Raw genomic sequence first — 23,260 nt, forward strand, 5'->3', positions numbered from 1 at the left:
AAAATTATCCATAATAAAATTACAAAAAGTTATTATTTTGTATCTAATTTTAAAAAGAATGATTATAAAAGTTATTTCCTTTTTAGAGAAAAATAGATACAGATGTGGATGTGGATGTTTTTGTACTAGTAACAAGTAGAAGAAATGCCGGTAATTTTATTTTAATGATTGTTAAGTTTAATCTTTTATTATTTTTAATCTTATTATAAGAATTAGAATGAGCGAGAAAATGTGGATAAAGAGAATGTGTAGTCAGGGGTACTGAAGGGCAATGGCCACCATTCTACCTTCATCTAACTCTCACTTTCTCTCCTTCACCGTTCCCCGCAACTCTTCCACTTTTCTCAAGTAAGTTCACTTCTTTTCCTCACTTTCTTTCCAGCAGATTTCCTGATTACTCACGCTGATTACTTGCTTGCTTGGACATCAGATATCCATCTTACTTGCTTGCTAGAACCATCTTACTTGCTTCTAGGTTATGCCGACGATGTTATAAAAAAAATTGTTTGAACTGATGGAAAGTATTAGGAATTACGAATTTCCAAATGTTTTGTTTACCAACAGTTGATTTATGGACAAAACTTAGATCATACTTCATAGATGCTTTTGGTTTTGTGCTCTATTAAGAATTAAGAATTGTATTTTCATCTCATTAAACTTCAATTTTCATAGATAAATTTTTATCTATGATGTATTTCCCCATGTTTCATAACAAGAATCCACTGGAATTTTTTGACATTAAAAGAACACTGTAAAGGATTTGGAGAATTGGCATAAAGTTGATTTAAATATTAAGTTATCTTTATGAGTAAAGTAACATAGCAATGATGTGATATAGTTAACAAATTGTGCATAGGAAGAGAGATTTATCTTCATGTAGGCTGAGATTGACCTATTCTAACATGTAATTGTTGAACTTTTGCCATATTGAAAGAGATTCTACAGAACATATGGAATAAGAACCTTGTTTTTTTATTGCTGCTTAACGAGATTATACTCCTTGTTTTAGGTGGGGACAGATCAAAGAGCAAGATGTAAGCATAGTTGCCAATAGAACCCGAGGTCAAGCGGTTAGAGTCCTGGTAAACTCTAATTATGCATTAAGTGAAGAGTCCTTGTTCATTGTTGATTGAAAATGACTTGTAAAATGGGATGCTTGTTTTTTTAGTTTTGAGTTTAAATAATACTGTTAGTTGGAGCTTTTAAGTTATTGGTATGGTCTTCTCAAATTGCTATTAATTTGTGTTGCTTTTTGCGCATTCCATATATATTCTTTTTTCAATGAATCTATCTTATAGTCTAGACATGTACTGATGTAAAAATACAATTGCGGAGATAGAAAATTGATAGAAATTTTAAAACTCGACAGGGATGTCTAGGTATATAACAGGTAGAAAGTCAAATCACTTTTGAGGAATGACACATTTGGAAAATTTGCTGGAGTTATAGGTAGGACAAATCTAAATAGTGAGGGAAAACCTACATTAGATATACAAAATAATGCATGATGACTTCTTAGTATACCTGTTTTATTCCACATATAATCAGTTCATGTTCAAGAATACATAACAAAACATTATTCTTATATAGAAGACATTGCTAAATCTTAATATGATGTTTATTTACTTCACTTGACAATATCTGATGTTCTTATTTGTTTACCTGTGTTTGAATTTGAATGTGGTTTAATTGAAAAAATCATTACCAGTTGTATGTGTATAATCGAAATTTTGCTTCATTGCTATCTTTTGTCTCTGGGAGAAAACAAGGGATGGAATCTTCTTGTGACACGATATCTTGAACTTTATCCTGAACTGTTTATTGTGGAAATTCTTCATTGTCTAAACTAGTGATTATTCATTGGAGATTTATGATTTTCAGTACACTTTTATGGTTCTTTTGTCCTTTTAATGCAATAAACCAATTATTATTAGTCACGTCCACTTTTTGCTAAACTCTTACTTCTTTTGAATATTTAGCTTACGTTCATGAGTCATATGTTTCCAGTTAGATTTCTTTTTTCTACTTCTGTATCCCTTCTATATTTGACATTTCAATTTGTATCAGTGTAATAAGGTCTGCAAGTTTTATAATTATACAGGTAGCTTCAGGAAAGGGTGATACAGTCATGGTTGATCCTGTTGAAGCCAAGCGATTGGCTGCCAAACAAATGGAAAGAATCAAAGCAAAAGAGAAACTCAAGGTGAACTATGGTTGAATTTGAATCACCTATTCGGGGTTGTTGTCAATTAGTATAGAAGCATATGAAAAGTTTGAAAGTCATTTTTCTTCCATATAATTGTCAGTTTGGGCAGAAGGCAACTGATTATGCTCTGATGAAACTCTGTTTCTCAATTCACTAAAAAATTGGTCAACTTAATGTTCTCTGATTGTAGAGAAGACGCCAAATTGAGGCAATTAATGGAGCATGGGCAATGATCGGTCTCACGGCTGGCCTAGTTATTGAAGGTCAAACTGGAAAAAGTATTCTGACTCAGGTGAAATTTGGAAATGTTTCTTTAACATGTGCTTCATGTCCAAGAAAAAAACATGAGTTCAAATAAACACATGCACATACCCGTCACAGACACCCAAGGACATTCCTTTTAAAGTGAATTTGTCTCTAATATGAGCTAGTAAGGGTGTATTCTACCTAATTCAGTTTTCGTGCATTTTTAACCTACTAAATTTAAAGACAAGAATTGGTTCAAATTTGATATATCTCCACCATAAAGTTCTCAAATCAAACAAATAACATTTAGACTGTTTTTCCAACAAAAATAGCCCTATTAAAAAAGTGTTTTATATTTTTAGAAGATGCATCTTGTCAATGTTTTGCTTGATCAAAGTTTTATACTTTTCAAATGTTAGATATTTGATATATGAATTTTATTAAATTCATTTGACTGAACAATTATTATTTACTGTTTTTTTTTTTTTTTAAATTTCTCTTTTCAGCTGCAAGACTACTTAGGTGCAATTGTTAGTTTCTTTGTAAGATAGACTTTTTCCAAGATGTTCGAGGATACAAATGGAGAACTCCAGAATTCTTTCTCACATTCTTTGTAATTATATCTTTTGACTTCATATCATTAAACTTAAAAGTATGCCAAGGATGTTTTTTCTTCACACTTTCACTATTCAATTTTCGTTGTTACCTGGTAAGGGTATGTAACATACAATTGTTTTTCCCAGGTCTTCTATACAGAAGAATTAAACTGCTAAGCAACTTGTGTACTGATTGTTTTTCCCTGGATTTCTATTTATTGTTAAATTCTTGGCACATTTTCCTTTGCTTACTTATAATACCACACGGACACAGCTCCTTTATCTGATCCCAAAATTAATTAAAATAGAAGAAAGTCAGGTACATCCAGTTTTAGTTAAGTCAGTTTGATACCTCATAACTACCAAAACTCTACGAGTGGTTATTAGTTTATACAAGAATAATCAAGATATTAGGATGAATCCCCTATTCTGTCTGCTGCACAAAAAGGCTATGTAGTTATGCCTGTGATATTTTATACTACAAAAAGGCTATGTAGTACCGCTGAACTTTTATACTACTTTTACTCATATAAGGTGAACGAGAACATGTTATTCTTTGAACAAGCTTGAACGAGGGGTTTTCAGTGAATAAAACATTTCATCTTATTAAAATGCCAATTACCATCCTTTTTTTTATCCGTATCCAATACTGCTTTGGGAAAGACTTTAGAACATAACTGTTTTTATTCTCAATCACTGTTCAGTTATGATTATCAAAAAATAGGTTAGAGCATCGTATTTCATCAAAGTTGTAAGATTGTGTTCAAAGCAATCGATTAATTCTAACCAGTTCAAGTTGACATCAGTCAAAGTATTCTGTCCCAAAAAAATTAAAGCTGTTCAAAAAAGAAATTTCTGAATTAATAATTAAAAAGCACAAATTGGAACGGGCTGCAATTGGATATAAACCTCTAAAAACCACAAAAAATTGAGTTAAAATTAATTGTGGAAAACTACACAGTGTAGTGAGGTAAATTCCATTTTTTTTTTCGTGTCATCGCCAATGGACCTAAAACAATCCAAATATCATCTTTTCAAAGATAGAAAAGCCCATTTGATCCTGTGTTGGTACTTTAATTCGATCCTGTGTTCGTACTTTAATGATACGGTTTAATTATTGTTGGAGATATATGATTCTTAATAATGGGAAAGAACAAAAGATGTCTGGTAAAATTTATTCATAATTGATTATTAAATTTGTAACAGCTTTATTGCAAAAACTTTTACACCAAATAATGCTGTTTTTAGAGAAGAAGAAAATCACCAAAAATACAAAATTTTGTTCCTTCTAGTTTGATTTGTTGCAAACCTCAAAAGGTTTCCTCCACTAAGACCAATTATTCAGTTTTTAAATTTTAAACATAGTTGGGTCCCTTTCAGACAAAAATGTGTGTCTTGGATAAGAATGTAATGTCAGCATGATAATCTGAAGACCCTATACTCATTAACTTTTGTTCTCACAACCGGAAATAACGAGGAAACTGTCCGCCAATGCCATAGAAAGTTGCTAGTTTTGCTCAAGAAAGTTAGTCAAAATAAGCAACACATTTTTTGAGTTCCGATGTGGTACTATTCTATTACTCCCCTAAATTTTCCTAATTCAAAACATCATATACTCAAGTTAGTCTTATAACACGTATTATTTATTAATATTTGATAAATTTCACAAATGTTTAGAATGAAATTATCAACCACCTAATATTAAAAGGGTCACAAGTAATATAATATCATTATAGGTACCATGCGAGTCTCAGCATTATACCAGACGACAATTTAAAAAGAAGTGATCTATGTACTCGTCAAAGAAACCAAACAAATAAAAAATTAAAAAATAAAACACAGTAGTAGATTGATAGAAAAGGCCAGTCCCTGGCTCAAGCTTTCTTGATGATAAAATCTGGTGCAATCAAAATTTCACACACGGAATTATTTAGTAATTTTATAATATGATGAAAAAGTTCAAAGTTAGTTAGTGCAAAAATTCCTTGGAAGGAAAGGGCAATAAATGTATGATACACATTACGATAATGATTGAGATGTTTTATTTTTGGTTGGACAGAAAGGACGGTAGAAAGAAAGATGAATTGGAATATTGGGTTTTAGAATATTAGTTGTTCACTTATATTTGAAATAAAAAGCGAAGCAGATGATGCACTTGATCACGCTGCTTATTTTAATGGTTTGTTGAAGTTAACGATAACTACAAATGATGAAGGTTGTCAATTTGTGTCTTGTGCTTTTGAAATTGCTTAGTATAGATAAGGCCTTTGTTAGTGTTAGCGTGGAAATAAGATATCAAAGTCTTTGTCACTCGCCTTATCTCTCAATTTTTTTTCTTTTCTTGCTCAAAGACCAAAAAGTTGCATTCTAGCCTGTCCAAGGGGAACACTAAGGCCTAAAAGACAAAGAATCTTAATATAGATTAGTTATTAGAAATAATATTCTTTGGTATACAAAGCATAAGAAATTAGAGAATGCCTTATACTTTGAATATTCCACTCTTCCTAATATTCAAAAGTTTCGTCTCAATTATCTATGCATTGTATTAGTTAAAGTCCGATATTTGTTAGTACAGATCGTGAACTTTTGTGTATAAGGTGGAAAGAGACCTTCTTTGCTGGCTGGCCTACTCCCACAAATTAATTTCATGGAATTTTTTATTTGGCAGTATTTAAAACCAGTTTGTTAGGTGTCCTATATAAATATAAATTAATCTCAATTTCCCATTTATGTAAATGATTGGAAGATAATGTTCAAAGTTATTCATCATGTTATCTTTGCAGCTATAGATGACATGTTAATAGTAAGTTACATTCTCATTTATGTGAATTTTAAATCATGCTATTTTTTTTATATTCCCAATATATTTTTTAAGTACAGGTGATGGTGAGTTCAATGTGGTGAGAGTAGAGGAGATGATGAGGTCAATGTGGAGTTGGAAAGCATATCTCATGTTTTAGTCCAAACAAGATTGTTATAAATCACATTCATCACTTTCTCACCTAATTTTGTCCTGCTTAAAAATAAATTTCAAAAAAAAAAAAATATTTTCAAATATTTTATTATTGGCTTCAACATAAGGACTTCAAGAAGGTGACTTAAAAGGTTGAGTCAATTGGTGAATCAGTCTAGAATATTAATTATAAAATGAACGATTTTTTTAAAACTATAAATTAGAATGTTTATGGTAAATTAATGCTCTGATATGTTATAATTGTAAAAAATATTGATGTCTTTCCTTATGTGTAATAATACTATTTTCTTTATCAAATAAGCGTGTCATGGATAATTGTTGCAAAATATCAAAGATTTATTCATATATAAAGTGAAAAACTATTTGGATATCTTTTTAGTTATTAACATATTATTTTGAATATCTTTCTTTAAATATTTGATGAGAGAGTATGCTTTTTTTGCAAATTAAAGAAACAAGAAAGATAAAAGATAGAAAGATTGTACTAAATATTTTATATTGATTCAAATCTTTCCTATTTCACATCCAATGTTAATCACTTGAAAATATTGATATTATAGCCACAGCAAACTTATAAAAAGGGCAATCACACTTTTAAATAACGCACTTACAATCTATTGAACAACCTCTAAAGATATACAAACATTTTTACAAGCACATCAATACAAGATGAAATACAAATCAAGAAAAGAAAATGTCATGTTTTTATGATGAATACTAAGGATTAAATTAGCCAAGACCAAGCATAATATTAAGTCTACATCCTTTTCTAGTATTTTTCAATGATTTCTCATGAAATATGATGTTCTTAAAAATTTTCTTGACAATGTTTATTAACATCTTAAAGTGTATCAACTTTGTAAAACTATTTTTGGTTTAAAAAAGATCATGAAAATTGTTGACAAAAAGATTTGATTTAATTCATTAATTTAAGTGATGATAAATTATCTTGTTCTTAGTTATTTTTGGAAACAGAACTAAAAACAATATAATTAATTAATGCTTCACTTAATCAATTATTTGCAAAAAAACATAAAAAAATATTATGAGGATAACAAATCATGTTAAGTAATAAACAAGAGTAAATCAACAATCAAGAACTTTTAAAAATAATGTATTGTCTTGTTAATAATTGATTAATACTAAAGATATTTAATTAATGGTTAAAAAACAAATTATTAAAATATTCTTAAAATAATTTGTAAAATTTGTTAAAATATTTTCATAATCATGTCGTATAAGTTTTGCCTTTTTTTAACTTTAATCCACACATTACTTATATGCAACACATAATACAAAATAATTGATGAGATTGTTTATCACTAAAACATATTTGACACTTCAATTTATTTGATCATTTTGATTAATATTTTTAATGGTGGTTGCTAAATTAAATACAATTGACGAATCTGAACTTAAAGAAAACATCACAGCTTGTGGAGTTGGTTAGTAATAGTGAGGTAAATATTTGTTTTCATAATTTTTTTTCATACCTTTTATATTGTTGTATTTGTTACCTTCAATTTTATGAAGATTTTGCATTAAAAAAAATACACATTATATTTTTTTATGGGTTATAACTGATGTAATAGCTTATGATTATATTTTTTCAACCAGATACCTCTCTTCATAAAATATTATAATGAAAAAATTTGCATTAATAAAAAAAAAATTATATCTTAAGATTACTTTTGGAAAAAGAAAATTATATACCTAAAGTAAAATAATCACCTTTATTTTATTATAGATAAAAAATGCCTATGACAGACCGATTGAAAAGAAAAAGTTAAAAAAGAATAATTCTGAACTTAATTAGCTGGTCTACCTAATAACATTTGAAAACTTACCAATTAGCTTCATAGGTAACTACTCTAACTTATATAATCAGATATTTTCAATTTAACATCTATTGTTATTTCTCACATTAGCAGTCACCAACAACCTATATTAGGTTGGATTATTAATTTAATGTATCAATCAAGCTGGCTGCCATACAAGATCCTTTCGTTCAGTTTACACGTATTAAAAGTTTTTTTTTTAAATCAATTACTCTATAATTCTCATAAATTCATTTTTTATATATTTTTGTTTAATTAATTTAAACTTGTCACTAAAGTAATATCTCTTGACTAAGTTGGTTTATTTTAAAACATAAAAAGATTGAGATTGTGAAACGAATGTTTGTATTTGTTAGCTCAAAACAAGATTTGTGTCACTCCTTGGTGCTGATAACTATATACTAGTCATTCAACTTTTTGTGTAAGTATTAAATAATCTTAAACCAAAGTTTTTTATTTGACATATTTTTATTATTAGCATTTTATCCATGTGTGGAAATACCGTTAAAGTTTTATACAAATATAAAATATTATTGTATTAACGATATTTTAAAATAAAATTTATTTGTATTTTGCTTTAGAATTTATGTGAGTACATTTTTGTGTTTGATATTTTTAATTTAGTTATGAATGAATTCCTTTTAATTGCAACTATATTCTTGTTTTAAACAGTTCAAACTTCAAATTTTAAAAAAATGCGTCTTAAATAACTCTTTACACTAATGGATCTTAACTTTGTAGAACCCATAAGAGTTCCATATACAAATGTTAAAAGTTATACTATACTATTATATTAAAAATTTCAAAATTGTAATCATCAATCAGGTTTTATGATTATTTTTATTTCATATTTTTCAATAAATTAATATTCTAAACAATGAATAACATTATCATAATTGATAAAATACTTTATGTCAACTTTATTTTTGTATAGCCATTAATATAATAATAATTTTGTTGCAAGTTTAATTTTTATTAAAAACTTGATATTTTAAGATGCTTTTCAAGGTCTAAACTTATATGAGGGAGAATTTTTTTTTATCTTGAAAATGGGAGTTAATGACCTAATTTTTTTTTATTGTTTTTACATATTGGTTCGAGGATTAATTTTTAAATTGGTTGTTCCATGAGCTAATTTTCATTAGATAATAATATTTTGACAACATTTTGTTTGACAACATTTTAATATCATTTATATTTGTTATTTTGTGATTGATCCAAAACTACTTCATAATCAATAACAATAATCTTAAACACTAACATGGACCAATTACAAAATAATACATAAATATTGTCAAAAAATTATTATCAAGAAAATGTTATCAAAATATCATTATATTTTTTTTTAAACATGAAACGTGATCTTTGAATGGGCAACTGGTTAAGTGATTTGTCGAAATCTTGATTCAACATCCAACTTCGTTGTTATTTTCATTTATTGAAATTTCTGATTTAATTGATGGAGTCAAAGAAAACGTTTGAAAGTTGGTTTTGTCCAAATCTTTACTCAAACTTTCTCATTTTCCCATATTCATTGTTTAAATCCCCTTTTGACGATTTCTATTACCTAATTTTTAGTGGGCATCCAACCTGGTCGTTATTGCCATTTATTAAATCTTTCTAATTTAGGTGACGGACTAAAACAAATTCTGATGCAAAGTTCATTTTAACTTTACTTTCTCCTTTTGCACATTAATTTTTAGGATCTTTTATTCCTCATTAATATAATAAAATAAAATTTAGTTATTGAAAAAAATATTACAAGTAATATTGTGTAAATTTTTTTATTGTGAATAATAATTTAAGTTTAAAAAAGTAGTTATCATAATACAAAAGTAAATCATTTTTTTACAACAAATAATTATTCGAAGTAGTTATACAATGATAAAACTGAAACATAAATTTTTATTATGAATAATTATTTAAATTTAAAAAGTAATAATTAAGAGAATAAAATCTAAAAAAACAAAATAGGCATTACAGAAGTGTATCATCTTTATATAATAAAGTAATAAATAATTTTATTTAAAAACAAAACAAAAAATAATAAAATTATAATTATAGAAATAAATATAAATAATTTTTACAAATTAATTATACATTTTGTAGATGATTTTTATTTACTTACTATATGATTTTTAATTATTTAATTAAGAAAAATAGTTAATTAAAAAAAGGCTAGATTTAAAAAATTAGTTAAATTTAAATAAAACAGCTCGAAGGTTAAAAGCAAAAACAAAATAAACACAAAAGAAAGTTCTTTACGTACTTATATATATATATATATATATATATATATATATAACACGTCAAATTTGAATTAAAAATATTATAGTTATTTACTTTTAAAGTTCAAAAATTAAAATCTATTTAAATTTAAGAAAAAACGAAATCCAATTTTAGAAACTACAAACATATTTAATTTGTTTTTTCATATTAAAGAAAGAATATGTTAAAAGAGAAAAAGTTTATAAAACTGAAAATTTTAATATAAACTAAGAAATAAACATCTAACTTTTATATAATAAAATTTATTTCTTATTTATTTTAAAATCTATTATTAAAATATTTATTTTAAAGTTTATTAAAATATTTCAGATTGTTATCAATTTTCATACAAAATAAGTGAAGGGGTAATTATGCCACTAAAGTGAAAAATATAACAAACGTATATTTAACCAAAATTTCCTTAAAATAATTTTAAAAAGTATATCTACTAAACCCATATGAAATATTTTGTAGCTCTCAATATGTTTGGAACGACTTATAAGAAAATCATATTTTATATAAAATTAGAACATTTTTTTTATCTATAGTATGTCATGTTAAAAAGTGATATGCGGTTTCTTGTAACCTCAGAATCATCATTTAACTACAGACTCGTAATTTGAAAGTCTGTCTCTTTTTACCTGGACTTTGAAATTTAGTTTAATATTTCACTAATCAAGTTACTTGGTGCATTCCTAATAAAAGATTTGTACGTTTAATTAATTCCTTATTAGTTAGGGTGTATTAATTGTTTACATTATTAATGAGTTTAAAATAAGATTATATGAAAGGTTACAGAAGGTGGAGGGTGAGAATGTTGTTGAATCATGGGTGGTCTGTGCCTAACGAAAAGATCTATGAAAAATAAAAAAATAAAACGATAAGGATTTAATAAGAAAAGAAGGAAAAGATGAAAAAGCGGGGAATGGTGGGTCCGAAGTTCGGAGGCAAAAAATTGAAGTTACAGCAGAAGATGCCGGCCACGTGAATGGGTAAACTAAAAAAAGAAAAAAAATAATAAAAGAGGTTGTAGATAAAGTGGGGTCCACAGAGCCACGTACAATGTGAGGGAGAGGTGGGGCCCACTCTATCCATATGTTCAAAGTTGCATCTCTATCCTTTTTACTAATTCTCACAAGTCACAGGCGCGGGCCCACTGACATCTTCGCTCTGAAATCATCAACAGTAACGCCCCTATTCTCACACGTGTCGCACCTTCTTTTCACCTCTCTCCTCTCAGGATAACCCTCTCCCCAAGTCAACTCATCCACTACACAACAAACTCTTTTTTTAGTTATATAAGTCTTTGCCCATAAAATCAAAATCTACTTTTTTTTCCATATTTAGAAAAGGAGGTTTTTAAAAACCAATAAATATTTTTACAATACTCTCCTATTACCACGTCTATTGGATATTTTGAAAAGCTTCCATAGAAATGATTATTTTTTAGAACGTTTAAAAGAGTTTTAATAAACGGTTATACAGTCTTTATGAATAAATAATGATTAAAAGGTGTATTTGTCGGTGCTTTTACTTTATCATTTATGAAGGTAAGCGTGAGTCGAAGGGATTGGTGAAAGAGAAAATTATGAACATCCAGATTAATTAAGGATTTAGGACTGGCTTATTTTATTTTAGGTTCACTATTGTTTTTTTTTTTAAATTTCATGTTTTATATGTTGTTTTTGTAAATATTTCCGGGATTGAGAGACTGACATGCTGACGTGTCTGGATCGCTCGCTTGTGTCGTGTCTGGATCGCTCGCTTGTTTCCAAATTCCTGTTATTAGTCGATCGGTATTGGCATCGATCGATCGATTTTCTTTTTGACGAGGGAGGATGTACCTGAAAAAGGCACTTCAACGCTCAAGTTAGGCGTGTGGTTGAAGAGTATTTACTCTTAATAAGACAATGAGTGCTTGATTGACACTGTTTGAATATTTGGAGAGTATGGGAGAGTGTATAATGCTTAAGTGAAAACGTACCTGGATTTCGGCCCTGACTTTGTATTTATAATTTACCTCATGGATCCTGAGCTAATACAAGCCCAATAAAATATAAACAAAATAAGATATAAACAGATTACCTGAAAATGTGGTTGGTTGTTTATAACCTGCTTATCAATATCTTTAATTAGATATTCTTTGATTATTTTATCATCTGCTGGACTGTTAGCCCAACGATAGCTTAAGTGTTGGCCCAATTACGGTCCAATCTTTGACCTGAGTGGATGGACCGAACGGTGCTGAATGTTAACCATTCGGTCTCCATGGGTACGATACATTATGCCCCCCAAGTCCGAGTTAAGCGTTTCGTTTTAGTCATGGTTAACTATAGGACTTATGAGTTTGAGGGAGACTGTTTTTCCTGTAGTGAGGAACTTGCTTTCCATGTAAACATGAAACGAGAAGGATTTACCTCTCGGCCTTCAACATGAACCGAGAGGAATTTACCTCTCGGCCTTCAACATGAACCGAGAGGGATTTACCTCTCGACCTTCAACATGAATCGAGAGGGATTTACCTCTCGACCTTCAATATGAACCGAGAGGGATTTACCTCTCGGTCTTTGACTTTGACCTAGGAGTTCCTCTAAGGGAGTGGGTTTTACCGTTCGATTTATAGTACACGGGGGACTGTCTACACCGTTCGATTTATAAATTTAGTTTGTTGGCGAAAGGGTTTTACCTCTCGGTCGAGAGGGATTTACCTCTCGGTCGAGAGGGATTTACCTCTCGGTCTTTGACTTCAGATTGTTGACGAGAGGGATTTACCTCTCGGCCGAGAGGGATCGATTTACCTCTTGGTCTTTGACTTCAGATTGTTGACGAGAGGGATTTACTTTCAGATGAGAGGGATTTACCTCTCGGTCCTTGATTTTGACCTAGGAGTTCATCCTAGGGAACGGGCTTTACCGTTCGGCTTTGAAAGGGCTTTACCTCTCTGCTTTGAGCTAGGAGTTCTTCCTAGTTTGAGCTAGGAGTGCTTCCTAGTGAACATACTTTACCGTTCGACTTTGAGAGGGCTTTACCTCTCTGCTTTGATCTAGGAGTGCTTCCTAGTGAACGGGCTTTACTGTTCGACTTTAAGAGGGCTTTACCTCTCTACTTTGATCTAGGAGTGCTTTCTAGTGAACGGGCTTTAGCGTTCGGCTTTGAGAGCGCTTTACCTCTCTTCTTTGAGCTTCAGATTGTTGGCGAGCGGGATTTACCTCTCGACCGAGAGGGATTTACCTCTCGGTTTTCGACTTCAGATTGTTGACAAGAGGGATTTACCTCTCGGTCTTTGACCTAGGAATCGCTGGAGAATTTCCTAATGGACGAGAGGGATTTACCTCGCGGTTCTTGCCCTCCTCTTAGACGAGTGGTTTGTATGGTCCTGACACCTGCATTGTGAAGCCGAATGGCTGAATACTAATGAGGCCGAATGGCCGAGCTGTTGCACGGTTGAACACTTGATGCTGGCTAGGTGGTAAGTGTGTCATTAAATCTTTGAACAATATTATAATATTGAATTAAATCATATAATAAAGTGAATTTATATCGAAATAATTATCTGTAAAGCCGTAGAAGCTTGTTGACGTTGATGTTGAGGCTGCGTCCTTGTCTGGTTCCTTGCGGTTTCAGTAGGATGCCTCCCGGCCCCACTGTGGGCGCCAAATGTTTTTTGCAAATATTTCCGGGACCGAGATACTGACCTGCTGACGTGTCTGGACCGCTTGCTTGCTTCCAAACTCCTGCTATTGGTCGATCGATATTGGCACCGATCGATCAGTCTTCTTCTTGACGAGGGAGGATGTACCTGCAAAAGACACTCTGACACTCAAGTTAGGCATGTAGTTGAAGAGTATTTACTCTTAATAAGACAATCAGTGCTTGATTGACACTCTTTAAATATTTGTAGAGTATGAGAGAATGTATAATACTTAGGTGAAAACGTACCTAAATTTCGAGTCTAACTTTGTATTTATAATTTTAATTTATGTGGTGGTTACGATGGACTTGTATTTTGAAAATGCTATTTATTTGTAAAAAGAGGTGTTATGATGAAGGAGTATGTGAATAAGAACGTGCGATGTTTGGTTTCGAGGGAGTGAAGGGTTAATGTGGAATTAAAAGATTAGTCTTAATATAAAAAAAAGGCGTGGGTGCCAAGTCAGCAGTCAAAAGTTGTCCGTGAACGAAAGACGACACCCACACGCCACGTTCTTTGAGCACACATCCACGTGGCCACTTCTAGGAACTCCTTTTACCTTTCCATCGCACCAAATATCAACGTCATTTCTCGCCACCCACACCCAAAACAAAAATTGCAAAAAAAAAAAATCTTCCCAACTAACGCTTCATTTGTAACAGCTAATGAAAACAGGTATTATATAGAAATGGAAGATGGGTTTTATTTAATTACTAGATATGTAGAGAAAAAGAAAAAAGATAAGATAAAATTGGATTTTTTATACAAAAACATGAAAAATAATAATGAATTAAGAAAAAATAAATATGTTTTAAAGAGACATCATAATTATTTATGGATGTAATTTTTGAATAACTATAAAAAATAAACATGGAGCAAAGTTGTTGCGTTGAAACGAAAGAGAAGTGATAAAAGTAGAAAGCATCCGTGTGAACATGGATTAGGATGTTGTTGGCGACCCAGGAATCGATTTTGCTTTTTCTCTTTTAAACGTTTCCATTTTTCCCACCTGTCCATCATATCCCTCATTTCTATCCACTTTCCGACTCCTGCATTCAACCACACTTATCTACAATTATTCTCATCACTTTTAATTATTAAATTAATTAATTATATTATACAATTCTATCTCTACAATTTATGAAACCATTTTTAACTGACCTGTACGTTATTGCAATTTAAATAGTAGTGGTAGTAGGTAAAATAGTCAATGCCATAAATAACGTTATCCTCTCATGTGTAGTAATCTCTTTACTAATGTGCAGATATGCATGATTTCATATTCATGTGTGTAGGAAAGTTTATATTAGTAAAAAAATAATCTTTAGTAGTATTTCATATTGATCTATCCTTAGTTCTGACTGAGAAACCGCCACATTAAAAAAGTCTTTCATCTCTAATTCTAACATTGGTCTTATATTAATTAACTTTTGGAACGTGCTGTCGACAATTATATTCAAAATCAATAAAAATAATTATTGAATAAAATCTGTATATGGTAATAAGAATGGAGACGTTGTTTCTCTTACGTTGCCGTAAAGACCACGTGATCCTATGAATTGGCATTCAATTCATATTTCCCTTTTTTCATCTTTTAATACAGCTACATCCTTATCCGCTTCTACCGGCTATAACCCGTAAACTTCCCACCCCCGTAAACAAAACTATAGCACAGTAAGGTAATAAATGAAGGATAACGCCATCATAGGGAAGAGAGAGAGAGTAGTCGGTTACAGTCAGCAATGAGCAGAGAGAAGAATCGTGAATTAGGAAACTGAGATGAGAGAACAAGAAACGCGAACCGTTGGATGAAGGTGTTTACACAAAAAAAACCGGTTGAGTTTTCCTTCACTTGGTTCTTATCCTCGCTGGTTTCATAGTCTTCTTGCAGACAAAAACGCCACCCACGCTCTTCCACCATGGCAGGTGCATCAGTATCTGGGATTTCCATCACTCAAAGATCCATCTTTCTCTAATAACACCATCATCTCAATCACAACAACAGAAGAAGCGTCACCCCCCCCTCAACAAAAATCCTCTTTTCTTTTTGTTGCTATATTCGTTTCTTTCCGGACAATGCTGTCAAGATCTTGCTTGGGGCTGTTAAATTTGGTATCGGTGGATGATTACCAAGCGCTGGCTCGGGTTCCGCGGGTGGTGACCACGGTTGCTGGAGACGTGGCGGAGTTGGACATGAACGGCATGGAGAATTCTGGATTGGACGAGGTAGTTTCGCCGGTGCCGCGCGAGAGGCGGGTCGTGGTGGCGAATCAGTTACCGATACGCGCATTTCGTGAGGGGAAGAAATGGAGGTTCGAGTGGGACAGAGACAGCCTGGTCCTTCAGCTTAAAGATGGGTTCCCTTCGGATGTGGAAGTGTTGTACGTTGGTTCATTGAAAGCAGAGATCGAAGCGAGCGAACAAGAAGAAGTGGCTCAGTTGCTCCTCGAAAGGTTCCGCTGCGTCCCAACGTTTATACCCCCAGAGGTTCACAACAAATTCTACCATGGTTTCTGCAAGCATTACCTGTGGCCTCTCTTCCACTACATGCTACCCATGTCGCCGAGTCAGGGCGCGCACTTCGACCGCGACCAGTGGAAGGCCTACGTCCTGGCCAACAAGATCTTCGCCGACAAGGTCACCGAGGTTATCAACCCAGACGAGGATTATGTCTGGGTCCACGATTACCACCTCATGATCCTCCCCACTTTTCTCCGGAAGCGGTTCCACCGCGTGAAGCTGGGGTTCTTCTTGCACAACACGTTTCCGTCCTCGGAGATATACAGGACTTTGCCGGTGCGCGAGGACATTCTCCGGGCGTTTCTCAACTGCGATTTGGTCGGCTTCCACACCTTCGACTACGCGCGGCATTTTTTGTCGTGTTGCAGCAGAATGTTGGGGCTGGATTACGAGTCCAAGAGGGGTTACATTGGTTTGGATTACTATGGTAGGACCGTGACGATTAAGATCCTCCCCGCGGGGATCCACATGGGCCTCTTGGAGTCGGTGTTGTCGTTGCCGCAGACCGCAAAAAGGGTGAAAGAATTGAAGAAGGAGTACGAGGGGAAGGTTGTGATATTGGGGGTGGATGACATGGACTTGTTCAAGGGGATTAGTTTGAAGTTCCTGGCTTTGGGGAAGCTTTTGGAAGTGGACGAAGGATTGCGGGGTCGTGTTGTGTTGGTTCAGATTCTGAACGCTGCCAGGAGCAGAGGGAAGGATATTCAGGACGTGAAGAGCGAGAGCGAGGCTATTGCGAGGGATATCAATGAGAAGTATTCGCAACCGGGGTACAAGCCTATTGTTTTTGTGAATGGACCAATTTCCACGCAGGAGAAGGCAGCGTATTACTCCATTGCCGAGTGTTGCGTCGTGAATGCTGTGAGGGATGGGATGAATTTGGTGCCTTACGAGTACACTGTGTGTAGGCAGGGGACTGTTGCTTTGGATAAAGCTCTTGGGGTTGAAGGCGAGGATAAAAAATCCCTTAAACAGAGCGTTATAATTGTGTCTGAGTTCATAGGGTGTTCCCCTTCTCTCAGTGGAGCCATCAGGGTTAATCCGTGGAACATTGATGAAGTCGCTGAGGCAATGAATTCAGCTGTAACAATGTCGGAGGCAGAGAAGCATTTGCGCCATGAGAAGCATTACAAGTACATTAGCTCTCATGACGTGGCTTACTGGGCAAGGAGTTTTGATCAAGATTTAGATAGAGCATGTAGGGAGCATTATTCCAAGAGGTACTGGGGTGTTGGGTTCGGATTGGGGTTTAGAATTGTTGCTCTGGATCCTACCTTTAGGAAGCTCTCTGTAGATCACATTGCCTCTGCGTATAGAGGTACACACAGTCGGTTGATCCTTTTGGACTACGATGGCACCATGATGCCACAGGCCTCAATAAACAAGACTCCAAGCGTGGAAGTTATTTCTGTCTTGAATTACTTATGCAGTGACCCCGAAAATATGGTGTTCATTGTGAGCGGCAGGGATAAGGATTGCTTGAGCAAATGGTTTTCTCCCTGTGAGAAATTGGGTCTCTCTGCTGAGCACGGTTACTTCACTAGGTACATTGAATTTTCATGTTGTCGAAGATTGGTAAATGTTCGGTTTTGATGTTTCTTGATGTGATATCATCTTTTCGTTTTTCATTTGTTTGCAGGTGGAGTATGAATTCTCCTTGGGAGACTTGCGGATTGGCAATCGATTGTGAATGGAAAATGATTGCAGAACCTGTGATGGCGCTTTATACAGAAGCAACGGATGGTTCCTTCATTGAACACAAGGAAAGCGCAATGGTGTGGCATCATCAAGAAGCAGATCCTTATTTTGGATCATGCCAAGCAAAAGAGCTTCTTGATCACTTGGAGAGTGTGCTGGCCAATGAGTCAGTGGTGGTTACAAGGGGACAACATATAGTTGAAGTTAAACCTCAGGTAGTACTTAACTTAGGGCCTAAATGCGTATATGTTTGCTTACACAATAGTTTGTTTTGTTAGGAAAGACGGAGAAAAGGTTTTCCTTCTTTATTTGGGATGAAAGTTGTTTATCGAGGTGATGTTTGTGATGGTGATTCGTTGAATTATTTGTTGTATGAAATGCAGGGTGTGAGCAAGGGTAAAGTGGTGGAAGACATTATTTCAACCATGAGAAGTAAGGGAAAGTCACCTGATTTTCTATTATGCATAGGAGATGATCGCTCAGATGAAGATATGTTCGAAAGTATTGCTCGTTCAGTGTCTAATCCAGCTCTGCCAACCATAGCCAAAGTGTTTGCATGCACTGTTGGACAAAAACCAAGTATGGCAAAATACTATTTGGATGATACTAACGAAGTAATCAATTTGCTTGAAGGACTTGCGTGCCCATCAACAACATCCTCATCCACAATAACTTCTCAGGCATTGTGAGGAACATTATAGAAAGTGATACAGAAAACAATCTTTGTACAGAATGATACTTTCATAGGATGATTTTAAAAGGTCAATACTTAGAAATTCACAGTTTAGCTGATTCATGTTCTTATAACTCGCAGTAAATTTTTTTCGTTTTTGTATGAAACAAGGATTGAGTTTCTTCACGGTTCAATAAAAAACATGCCTAACAGCACTCTTTCAACAATAAAATAAGGTTTTGTTCAACAATAAGATAAAGTTTTGAGGAGACAACTAATTTTCTTGACAATGACCAAAATGGGTAGGTTGATTAGGTCTTGGGCAGTGGATGTCCATTTTACGAAGTAAAATTTTACCATTACCCTATTATTTTCGTTGACTGGCTGCGGAAGTTTCCTTGGTTTCTGAACGAAAACCGGAACTTGCAATACTGAACTTCCTTCTTTTTTTTTAATGGTTGGGTGGTAGTTGCTTTGATGTTGCAAATTGTAAGGAAAAAGGTACAGCTTTTGGAGTTTAATTAAATTTAGGCACGAGTTTCATATGATGAGGGCTCAGATCTTGCAGCTGTTGTCAGATTAGAAGTACTATTAATTCGTAACAGGCTGGCAAACTTGTTTTACCTTGCAAAGAACTTGTCATAGATGTTACGGTGGTGTGCGGAAGAGTTAATTGTGAACCATCTACTTGAATCTTTTTACCAATGTACAGCATAATAAGAACCAGGAATCAATGTTAACAGTAAATTTTGATAAATGAAATTATCACCAACCATTATCAGAATAAAATCACCAGATTTTCAAACCTCTCTGCCTTATCTTGTCGAGCCAGAAATTACTAACTTTTTTAGGTACTCACGTACTGTTAAGATCGTAATTGGATAAAAGTTAGGAACGTCCTTTTAAAAATTCTAATGCACATATTGAACTATAAAACACAAAATAAATAAAGAAAAGTGTATTGTTTGGGAAGTTAGAGTATTTTTGAAGTCTCTCAATTGATATCTAGATATACTATCAAACTCCTAAGCAGATAATTATAGTAAAATAGTACTCCTATAAGAATTATATGAATAACGGTAACAATTGTTAGTTAAGAGGAAGATAAGATGCAGTGTGAATGAAGTATGTTCTTATTCTTCATACCTAAAACTTTATATGTATTACTTTATTTTGTAAGTCCTTGCTCCGATGGAAGAACCACTTATTTTAGAACACCTTGAGTGGTAGTACATGCTGATAATTTTTGTTTTGAAATTTCAACGTGTCGACAGAAGTTTCTTATACAATATCCAACTACTTGCTCAAACTTTTCCATGTAAATGAACAATTTTCGTACCTAAAACTAATTTTATTGATTGACTTGAAAGTTCAGTAGATGATGAGTTATCTTGAAGCCTAATGATCCAATAAGATTTGTCCAAGTCAACTAACATTCTGAGCCATGGAGACAAAGACTTAGCTAGCATATTCAATTCATGTACCTAAGTATCATGAAATTGATCAATCACATAAAAGTTATATCCTAAGAATCCTATGTTATGTTGACACTTGGCAAGAAACCAAATGGAATTATCTTACTCATGTCATGTGACCCATTCTTGGGCATCACTTGTTTCTTCACAAGGAGCTGATGAGCTGTGAAAACAATGTACCTGAAGTAGTAGATGAAGTTATCTTATATTTGAACAAAATTCAACCACAAATGATGGTTCCCTTGGATATCCCAATTCAATACAAAAAGGAGGTCAAAGTCAGTGAAACATGTGCGATAACTTTTTGTCCTGAAACTTCTTATGCTTCTTTTCGTTCATAAATTTGGAATATGATCAATCAATCTAGGAGTAGTCGACGTTGATGTTACATATGTCAATGAGATACGCGAGCTGCGTGTCAAAGATAGAACTGTTTCAAACGATGACATGTGTTAAGGAACCGTTAGCCGGAAGGTTTCAATTTTTCCAACACATACTAGATCAGAATGGTGACTCATCCTGTCCTTCATGTGTCACGTATCATTGATTAATCTAGCATTATCTGCCACGGCATTTAGAACTGTGGAAATTTGTGGTTTAGACTGATTAGATGAGTTTCACTCAAATTTTAATTTATATCTCAAACGGTATGAATGGATTTAATTCGAATTCATCTGAATTCAATCATGCAGTGTGTACAATTTTTTTAAAGCTTAATTACATTTTTCTCTATTATTTTTTTATTTTTGTTAATTTTACTCCTCCTATTAATAAAAAATATTGATAAAAAGTATTCAATTTTAAAATGTGATAATATGAAATTTTCAGAATTCAATCATGTCTTTCAATTTTGAAAAGTAGAATAATATGAAATTTTTATTTGTTAAAGTTTATTGACTTAGTATTATATTTGTAAGTTGTAACATTCGTTATAAATTATATATATTGAATATATGTTATTATGATTTGTGTAACATCCTAATTTGTTAGGATTTACCTATTAATTAAAAATATTATATAATTGATAAAAAAACATAAACTAACATATAATTATATAAAATGTATTTACAAATCTTTCATAAAGAAATAAAATTAAATTTTTGAAAAATAATTAATACTTCATTAACTAGGAGATCTATACAATAAAAAATATTATATATTACTTTCTCTAAAAAAACCACAAGCAGTCTTATTGTTTCATCATTCTCCCACTTGCATTATTCCTAGAATGAGTGTGTATAGCTCACATTTAAGAGTTAATTATGGTTTTGGTTAGAGATTTAAATTATATAGGAGAATCTTATAAGTTTATAATCTTAACACTCTCTTATAATAGATTTCCTTTATGCTCTAATTGTTAAAAAAAAAAAATGTAAACTCTTGAGTTGAACCAATATAAACTTTTATGTGATTTTTTTTATTGTTTTTGTTTAATAATATCCTAATTCTTTAAAAGGTTGAAAAGTTCATTCAAAATTGTTTTAATACATTAGAAATTTTTCAAAATGAATAAAATTATTTTTAAACTAATTCACTACCTCTTGACTGAGATATATTGCTCCTACAAATCTAACAAATATAAATTTTAGTTTTCTAAAAATCGATAGGTTAATTGATTTATTAAATAGCTTGTAATTTGTTTCTGTTTTTTGCATTTGATTTTAAACTTATCATTTGTCTTTGTTATGGTTACAAATGTAATGATCTGTAAATAGATTAGGTGAAAAAATATATTATACTATAGAGGAAAAAAAAATAATGTTTACAAATTAGAGGAAATATTTTTCTCTTATTGGAAATTTTTATATTATAAAGTATTGTATTAATTAAGGTAATAAGACACCAATTATATGTAATTTCCTATTGACTTTACCTCCACTCTAAATCAAATTGAGGTCAAATAGGTTTATAAAACAAAACTATAAAAACATGATGAAGTAGAAAAGTTTAAGTCTGAAGTAGTAGCTTACAAATGATGGAAAGTATATCAAAATTTCTACATGTTGAGCAATCGAGAGTCTTTGAGAAGAAAGATGAGCTTAATAAGTTGTATATATTAAGAAAAATTTTGTATAGGCTAATAAAACAAACTCATTAGGCTCACAAAAAGTACATTAAAATTCTCTGTCATCACCTTTGCAATATAAATAGCTTAACAAGTTACTTGAATTTAATGACACACAAAATTTTTAACTACTTTATGTCAGTTTAATATTTTCCTAATTATTGGCACAATCTTAAAACAAATGTTTGTTTGGAGAAGTAAAAAAAAATATTAAAAAACTCCGTAGTATTTTTTTGGTTTAATGTCTCCTAAGATCCTTATTTTTGTTCAGAATCTCAAATAGGTACCCTTCTTATTCGGTGTCTCAATTAGGTTCTTATTTTGTAAAAATTACTACAATTAAACCCCTACCGTTAAATTATGTCAAACGGTGTTAATGTGTAGTTGACGTGGCATGCTAATTTTCATTTTTAAATGACGTGGCATGCTAATTAATTTTCCTTATTTGATGGATCAGATTCTGATGTGTCTTTTGATTTTTTTTTTTAAATAAAAGAAATTTGTAAAGATGAATTAAAGATTAAACTGGATCCTTTATTCGAATTAGGAACTGGGAAAAGAAAGTTTGATTTTAGGGTTCATCCAAATTGGAAATTAATTTTAGAAATTGTTCACGCGTGTCACCATATTCGTCCATCATCTTCTTCATGTTCCTAAACCCTCATGTCGTCGTCGCCATCTTCTTTGCACAGATAGCCACCATACAAGCCTCTGTTAACGCAACCTAAATCGCGAGCACCATTGCAGCGCGTCAACCTCCATGAAACACTACCAGACCTAATCATAGAAAACCCAAATCAATTTCATCACTTGCATATCAAACGCAGAGGAGCTCTAATCCAGAAAAATTCTCAATTCTATAAACCCTTTCAAACCCTAAATCACGTTCTTTTTCAATCCTCTTTAATTTGTTTTTGCAGAAAAGGAAAAGAAGCTGAGAGTTTCAACTCGTGTGGGAAGTGAAAGTGAGGAGATAAGCACCACTCCGTCACGCTTTCTCTCTCATCTCT

At 32.4% G+C, this 23,260-nt stretch overlaps 2 protein-coding genes across 3 annotated transcripts; both read left to right on the forward strand.

Annotated features, from left to right (window-relative positions):
• The first annotated feature begins 221 nt into the window (after positions 1-221).
• On the forward strand, positions 222-3,239 carry LOC124848857 (uncharacterized). Of its 2 annotated transcripts, none has more exons than XM_047326673.2 (5): positions 222-348; positions 1,010-1,082; positions 2,102-2,203; positions 2,397-2,498; positions 2,959-3,239. In XM_047326673.2, exons 1-5 carry the CDS (start codon positions 272-274, stop codon positions 3,001-3,003), a joined length of 399 nt encoding a protein of 132 aa, XP_047182629.1. In that variant the 5' UTR covers positions 222-271; the 3' UTR covers positions 3,004-3,239. The 2 variants fall into 2 exon arrangements, with proteins under 2 accessions (XP_047182629.1, XP_087961398.1); XM_088105272.1 differs by having other exon boundaries at positions 1,010-1,070.
• Positions 3,240-15,484: 12,245 nt separating this feature from the next.
• LOC124848849 (putative alpha,alpha-trehalose-phosphate synthase [UDP-forming] 11) lies at positions 15,485-18,896 on the forward strand. Its single transcript, XM_047326662.2, has 3 exons — positions 15,485-17,883; positions 17,979-18,252; positions 18,421-18,896. The coding sequence occupies exons 1-3, from the start codon at positions 15,896-15,898 to the stop codon at positions 18,724-18,726; spliced, it is 2,568 nt and encodes an 855-aa protein (XP_047182618.1). The 5' UTR covers positions 15,485-15,895; the 3' UTR covers positions 18,727-18,896.
• Positions 18,897-23,260: the final 4,364 nt, after the last annotated feature.

The sequence above is a fragment of the Vigna umbellata genome, chromosome 1, assembly GCF_029865625.1.
Source record: "Vigna umbellata cultivar VRB3 chromosome 1, Vumbellata_1.0, whole genome shotgun sequence".
NCBI classification, from domain to species: Eukaryota; Viridiplantae; Streptophyta; class Magnoliopsida; order Fabales; family Fabaceae; genus Vigna; species Vigna umbellata.